This window comes from Zootermopsis nevadensis, unplaced genomic scaffold, assembly GCF_977971745.1.
Source record: "Zootermopsis nevadensis isolate Lab colony 2312 unplaced genomic scaffold, Znev_1.0 Znev_ptg000027l, whole genome shotgun sequence".
Taxonomy (NCBI): domain Eukaryota; kingdom Metazoa; phylum Arthropoda; class Insecta; order Blattodea; family Termopsidae; genus Zootermopsis; species Zootermopsis nevadensis.
Window position 1 is genome coordinate 418,931 of NW_028259159.1, and position 7,818 is coordinate 426,748.

General features: G+C 37.4%; 1 protein-coding gene across 1 annotated transcript; it reads left to right on the forward strand.

The window, feature by feature from the left end:
* Window positions 1–515: 515 nt before the first annotated feature.
* LOC110836469 (aromatic-L-amino-acid decarboxylase-like) lies at window positions 516–7,042 on the forward strand. The gene is made up of 9 exons (XM_022077661.2): window positions 516–749; window positions 1,787–1,987; window positions 2,330–2,443; window positions 2,629–2,680; window positions 2,806–2,876; window positions 3,577–3,813; window positions 4,128–4,667; window positions 4,771–4,936; window positions 6,021–7,042. Exons 2-9 carry the CDS (start codon window positions 1,787–1,789, stop codon window positions 6,347–6,349), a joined length of 1,710 nt encoding a protein of 569 aa, XP_021933353.1. The 5' UTR covers window positions 516–749; the 3' UTR covers window positions 6,350–7,042.
* The last annotated feature ends 776 nt before the right edge of the window (window positions 7,043–7,818 follow it).

Sequence of the window (7,818 nt, forward strand, 5' to 3'; positions counted from 1 at the left end):
CTTCTCCTTACCCGAAAACAGACGAAAAACTCCGCCACTAGACACATCTGAATGGTCAGATCCCCCCCAACAGAAACAGGCGCCGGTACCCACCAGACATGAAAACGGGTGGGCCCCAGAGCTGGTTTGGACGCAATGGGGAAGAAACAAGCTCCCTGCCCCCGCAAGAACTGAAACCCACACTCGCCTGGCTTAAGCACAATCACTGTACTGACTGAGCTATCTCAACACCTGTCCTATTGCAGAAAATGTCCAGATCCTTCCTAACAAAAGCAGTAAGACCGTGCCATAGCTCAGACGTTAAATCGCCAGTTACTCACCACGGAGGCACGAGTTCGCGCCCAGGGCAGTCCCCGAGGGATTTGCGGTGGACAAAGTAGCGATGGGATAGTTTTCCTCCGAGTCCTTCGGTTTTCCCCCGTCAGTGTCATTCAGCCGCTGTTGCTCTACTTCCATAGAGACAAGTCTCCGTCGTTCCTTCGTCCAGAGGTAGACCCAGCAACCAATACGGCAACTAGACACTCCTGGTAATCCCCCCTTTCATCGTTACACAACGGATGTTCGCGGAGCAGGTAGTACTCAGTGACGTACATTATTCAGCCAAATAGGAAGACGCGTGAATATAAAAAGCCAACAAGCGAAGTGTTTCGCCAGTCAATCTGCAAGGATCGTGTGCGCTGGTCGCGTGTAGATTGCATAGTGCATAGTGTTCACTCGTAATCTCATTTACTCAAGCAATAAAAACTAAGGTGAGTTTACAAGTTATATGTCAGTTTATAACGTGAGAAGGCTAATGTTACAACTATGTCTTAAAATAACAAAACCATATGTGTATGTGTATGTGTATATATATATATATGCGCAAATTTCTGTGTGGTTACATGGCGAATAATGAATGGTAAGGAATGCAAATTACAATCCGTAGTCATTTACACAAAAATAGGCGAAACATTTATAAAACTACTGTCTTACGTCAAAAATTCTTTTCCCCTTGAAGTTCACCTAAATAATATTTGAAAACACAATGTCTCCATTGTAAAGATCAACTGGTTAATGCTGTTAAAGGAAATAATCGCTGATTATACAGAGAATCAAAGAAACAAATGAACAACCTTTGCAGGCAAAATGTAAAGTCCGCGAATGTTTAAGCGCGTAGTACAGTGCGACTCGAGACGATATTTCAGGGCAAATTTTACGCCACAATCATCCTTTGGCAGAATCCAGCGTAGCATGCCTAAAATTAAATGTTCGCTGGCTAGCTTAACGTACTAAAACATAATGATTAAAGAGAATACGACAGAAAGAAAATAAGTGAATAAAAGGGTAGGAAAAAAAAATTGGTGTGACAGTGTCAAAAGCCTCGATCGTCGTATTTTCAATTGGGGCTGGCAGCTAATAAATGCTAATTTTAATGAAAGGATCGTCGCATCCTGTCCTAACGTACTTTAAAACTAGAGCCCCACAATGTATGACTGGATGGTGATTTATTTAACAATGCTGTATCATCTACTATAGAACAATTTCTAATGATGTATTGGAAATTATGTGAAAGGAAGCGATCGTGATCTATTTTTTTACACTGTCATTCCATTAAAGAATTCATATAGCCCTGCGTGTTTCAGCAGAATTCTGTCATCTTCAGGAATGTCTAGTGGTTAACTGTTAAAAGTTTTACATCGGCGGATAAATTATACTATAAAACAAACATCCTAAAAATGTATAACTGAATCACAGAGGTGTTAAACATGGAGATTTCTCATTTCTTATTCCGGAATACTCTCCCCAGATGGACACCGAAGAATTCAGAATGCGAGGAAAGGAAATGGTGGACTACATTTGTGACTACATGGATGGGCTAAGTTCACGAAGAGTCACACCAAATGTCGAGCCCGGGTATCTACAACATCTTCTGCCAACACAAGCACCCCAGCACCCAGAAGACTGGGATACAATTATGGCTGATGTTGACACAAAAATTATGCCTGGGGTAAACAAATTATATTCTTGTTGCTAACACAATATAATCCTTACTTCATACTAGTGACTTCTGAAGAGAAGTTTCAGGATAGTCAATTCTGGAAATTACGTATTAGAAAAGTCTGTCTCCCCACTTATAGTCACTATGAAAGTAATATGTGCTACTGGTGAATTACTGATGCAGGGTTCTCGCTGAAAATATTAATGATTAAACTATGAATCCTCCAAAATAGTTTAACCACATATTAAAGTTTAATAATTAAACAATCAAAAGTGGAAACTCTAATAATTAATGACGATGCACAATGTATCGTATTCCTAATTAAAGGTGATAGTTCATGATCTGTTTCAGGTAACACACTGGCAACATCCCAGGTTTCACGCTTACTTCCCCTCTGGCAACTCCTATCCTTCAATACTCGGAGACATGCTGTCAGATGCTATTGGCTGCATTGGCTTCTCATGGGTAGGTAATTTTTATGTCACAGCTCATCATGTATAAATAAATTATTTATCTCGTTCAAAGACATGGACTACGAACATTCATTATTACATGCTGAAGGCAACAGCTTGTAATTCATCTACTTAAAACTTTATAACAGAATATATTAATCATTGATGCAGTGACATAACAGATATCTTTCTTTGCAGGCTGCCAGCCCAGTATGCACTGAACTGGAGACCATTGTCTTGGATTGGTTTGGTAAGTTTAATTTGATGTATCTATCTTCTATACCACTGATAAAATTAACTGTAACTCATGCACAGAATCACATAATATATCACTCCTTTACTTTAAAACATTTATATTCTTATTTATACTTTCAGGCAAGGCCATTGGACTTCCTGATGAATTCATAGCATCTTCTCCTGGCAGCAAGGGTGGCGGCGTCATACAGGTAAGCAATGTCAATGTTACATATCTTACACAATAAGCTAGGGAGATTTGCAGTAACTTTCCTTAGCCTCCTCAGGCCAAGACAATAACATAAAGTAGGCCATTACACTTCCTCCTATATCATCTCTGCACTAAACCTCCATAAATGATAAAACATCATAAAATAACAGAAAAGAAAGTAACGTATGTGACTGTACCTGTGCAAAATGTCAGACAAGAAGTGGGAAGATCTATGCAGAAACTTATTTGGTTTATTTAAAATTGTTGTCTAAGCTCAGGTTAAATAGCATTGAATAGGATTACTATATTAATAAAATGGAAAAGATACAGAAGGAAGCCATCATGACCTAATTTAAGGTACTATCCCAGCATTTGCCTGAAGGGACTGATAAAAACCTTGAGAATCCTCAGGTTACCTTATCACCAGGTCAAGATTAGATGCTGCAGACACCCCCCTCCCCCACACACAAGAAAAAATTATGGAGTGCTAATCACTCAGCAGTGACACTCAATCTCTGTACAAAAGTACAGATGAGATCAGTTATCTGGGATAGTTTCAGGTCCACAGAACAAAAAATGGTCCTCCGAACACGCTCTGAACCAATGTTGACACATTAGCTAATGAGTCTATATAGTTACGTAGATAACAAACTCTTCTTTGTGTGCAAAGAATCTTGCTGACTCATTCACTTTTTTTACAGTCTTCTGCCAGCGAGTGTATCTTAGTTTCCATGTTGGCTGCTCGAACCCAGGCCATAAAAAACTTAAAGAAAGAAAACCCTGATATAGAAGATAGCGCATTCTTGCCCAGACTTGTGGCATACTGCTCACAAGAGGCCCATTCCTGTGTTGAGAAGGCAGCCATGATCTGTCTCATCAAGCTTCGTATTTTGGAGCCTGATGACAGATGCAGTCTCCGTGGCTCTACACTTCGAGAAGTAAGATACAGTATTATTGTCAAGAAACAGTCACTAGTCCAATGACCCAAATGAGTTGGTACTCCCAGCCTTTTCAACTAAGGATGGAAACATCCAGTTTCTGAAACCTTGCGTTCTTTTCCAAATAACAAATTATGGACACAGTCTACATATCCAGTAATGGTATGTATCTTAAGGTTCACTTCTCCTGTTAACAATACCTCCACTGTTCATAACAACTTATATCATCATTGCTAAGCAAATGCAGCAACTGTTACAGTAGTATATCACCAAAAGGCTTGTATAAACATAATCATGATCTTGATCTTTAATAGGCAATGGAAGATGATGTGGCTCAAGGTCTGGTCCCATTCTTTGTCTCAACAACACTTGGATCCACATCTTGCTGCTCCTTTGATAATCTCACCGAGATTGGACCAGCATGTCGTCGTTTTCCAGCTGTATGGTTGCATGTAGATGGAGCATATGCTGGAAATGCCTTTGTCTGTCCAGAAAACAAACATCTTATGGCAGGAATACAATATGCAGACTCATTCAACACAAACCCCAACAAATGGCTGCTTGTTAACTTTGATTGTTCAACATATTGGGTCCGAGACAGGATAAGACTCACGTCGGCCCTGATTGTGGACCCCCTGTATCTGCAACATGCAAATTCAGATGAAGCCATTGACTACAGGCATTGGGGCGTACCTCTGAGTCGCAGATTCCGAGCCCTCAAACTGTGGTTTGTTATACGGAAATATGGGATTGAGGGACTTCAGTCATACATACGAAATCACTGCCAACTTGCAAAATCCTTTGAAGCCCTTGTCAAGAAAGATTCAAGATTTGAGGTCATCAATGAAGTTAAGGTAAAATCCAAAACTTGTCTTTCAGAATTTCAAATATTTAAATATTTCATTGAATACATATCCAAAACAACATGAATCTTGATGTCATCAATTTGTCTTCCAGATGGGTCTTGTGTGTTTCCGGCTTCGAGGAACAGACCGGCTGAACCAGGATCTCCTGGGATCTATTAACGGTTCTGGCAAACTTCACATGATCCCATCACTGGTTAAGGGAAGATACATCATTCGCTTTTGTGTTGTTGCTGAACATGCAAATGAAGCTGATATTGGTAAGAAAATGCTATATCCCTCTTGCTTATTTTAATGTTGTAAATTAAAAACATTTAAATCTTTGTAAATGACCTTATGCAGTTTCCATTATGTACCACTTCATCCATGTTTTAATATATTTTAATATTAAGCAATTAATTTTTCCCTTTTATATACATTATAATAATAACATCAGATTACATTGGCAAAGTTTTCACTAATACTGGCTAGCAAATTACTTTCCACTTCATAAGACCATTGTACATCTTTGTTCATATAAAAGATTAACAGTACACAGAGAGATCTTAATGCATAATATTGGCTCCTTTGATAGAATGTGAACAAAACTATATCAGATGGTACTTAAATTTGTGGAAAATTGTTCCAAAATAAGGTGCCAGGTAGAGAAGCAAGTAATTTTTCTCCATAAAAACAAGATACTAAACAGTCTCTGACACCCGCATAAATGACAAACTATGAAACAGCAACACTGATAATGAAGAAAACATATATTTTCCCATGAAATCATGTCCTCCTGGAATTCAGATATCAAATTCTGTACATTGTCCTACACAACTGTCACATTAACTGAATCAGTACAAGGATGTTAACCTGTAATCCTGTGTATTCACTAATGTGTATATTCAATTTAGTTCTCTTCACATTTTCTTGATAACACTTCATATATCGTATTACACTGTGCCATTACTTGAAATCTAAAAGTATTATAAATTATGGTCTCTAAAACAGAAGTTCCTACAGTGCTAGATTTCATTACGACTTATTTAATTTTTGATTAATATTGTAAATCATCTAAAAAACTATAGTACTTTGTTATAAATTTAGTAGAGTATACACACTGTGGAAACAAAACTTCCCTTACTAGTTGGACAGTCTGGAATTTATTTTTGGCAAAAATGACCAGATGGTTTCTTCTCAATTTAATTTTCCTTGCCCCAGTCACAACAATTACTACAACACTCTATTATTCACTCCCTACTACTGATACCAAATTAAATTAATTAAATAAAATATCATGCTAACAACCAATTTCAAAACAAACCATGTCAACTAAATCATAAAATAATTCATTTCTTAATTTAGATCATGCTTGGGAGGTAATTCAGGAGCATGCAAATGATCTCCTTGACTCATACATGATTGAGAAAGTTTCCACTATCCCAGTCAAACCCGCAACAGCAGAGATCACACCAAAACCACCAATGCGACGCACAATATCCAGGAGGTTAAGCTTTACAAGGAGCGTCTCGCGCGACCTCTACAGACGTTCTATGTCACGATCCAGCTTGCATGATGGAGCTACACCCATTATTGTACCTGATGATGAGGACAACATTATCCCCGAAAATGACAACATGGAGGAGGATGTATTTCACTCCCTCACTATCAAAGAAGAGAAGGAACTGGTATGAGTGTGAACTGCTCCATCAGTGAGAACTTATTTATATTTCCAGTGTGAATTTAAGCAATTTAAAACCCTTACATTTCTAATATGATAACAGTTTTAAAATTAACTGTTTTTAGTTAAGGTTTAGAAATGTGTGAATTATTAAACAACTGCAAGTGAGGATGTTAGAAGAAACTTTATAATGGGAAAGAAGTAAGAACCTGATCTGAAGCATCATTCCTTTTTTGTTTTGCTAAAAAGACAACTAATTTATCCAAGTTCCTGTTTTGAAACAAAATGTTACAACATTTTAAAGCATTTTAAACCAATGTAAATAATTTAAGAAATGCAGGAGGTCAAACGTTTTTATTGCAGGACTTAAGTACTGCAAAGTGATCAAAGACAGTTACATTTTTATACTATGCATTTCATGAATGAATATTGTAATCACACATTGTGTTTAGTGCTTTTTTTAATGCAAGTCTGTGCTTTATGTTTATTTATGCATTGTCTGAGTGAAAGACTGAGCGTGTATGCAACAAAGTGAAAATACGAAAGAATAATACAGATGTATGACACTTTTTACAAATCAGTATTTATACCATAGTCAACCAAAGCTGAACTGTTGTTTGTGTAACTCTAATTATAAATTATGATATGTATTATAATTAAGTTTACACAATCGTAAAAATATAATATTAATTTGTAATGAAACGTACTGGTGCCTTCTCAATCACCCTTCCAAATATATGCATTGGCTTGTAGGAAATGATTACCCTTTAAGACAAAGTAAAGAAAAGCAAGTGCCCTTGTTCAGCATGAGCAATTGTAAAACCTCACAAGTGAAACTCATGTTCTTCCTCTTTTAAACTCCCACACATTTTGGAATTATACATCAGACTTAGGACAGTGCCAATTGTGGACTCTTGTAAGGACAGTACTGAACTTTCCATGAAAGACAGAGAATTTCTTAAACTGGTGGACATTTTACTATATCTTAGTTTAAAACCCACCACACTTCAGATGCTGACATTGCTTGCAAAATCATGTGAGCAACCTAATCAACATCTGGTTCAGCATTATTCTATACATATTACAATAAAACAACTCTTTTGTATGAATAATCATGTTTAACACCTTGGCCCACAGGCCAATACCCGAGATAAAATCAAACCAAATCAAATCTAAAGTTGTCCCTGCAGCTAAGCACTATCATGAAGATATGTAACAGCATGAAGGTAAAGCTGCACACATTTTTAATAACTTCCATATGATATGGAAACTTCACTGACAGAAAATGTGTCTTCCAACAACGTAAATACAATGGCACCAAAGTCTATGGATCCTTCCAAACACAAATGATGTGAAGTGCTCCATGAAACAAAGCCCTTCTTGAGAAGTTAACAGTCACTCAGCTAGTCAAAATATTCCTTGCATTTTATGGAACCTCAGGGTTCTCTACCTTGTTCACATCAGTCCCTATCCAAAGCAGGA

Excerpts from the sequence above, each read along its gene's own strand:
- LOC110836469 (XM_022077661.2), top strand. The coding sequence starts at position 1,787 with ATGGACACCGAAGAATTCAGAATGCGAGGAAAGGAAATGGTGGACTAC. Across the intron at positions 4,668-4,770 it reads AGGTCATCAATGAAGTTAAG|ATGGGTCTTGTGTGTTTCCG; the intron begins GTAAAATCCAAA and ends TTTGTCTTCCAG. Across the intron at positions 4,937-6,020 it reads TGCAAATGAAGCTGATATTG|ATCATGCTTGGGAGGTAATT; the intron begins GTAAGAAAATGC and ends TTCTTAATTTAG.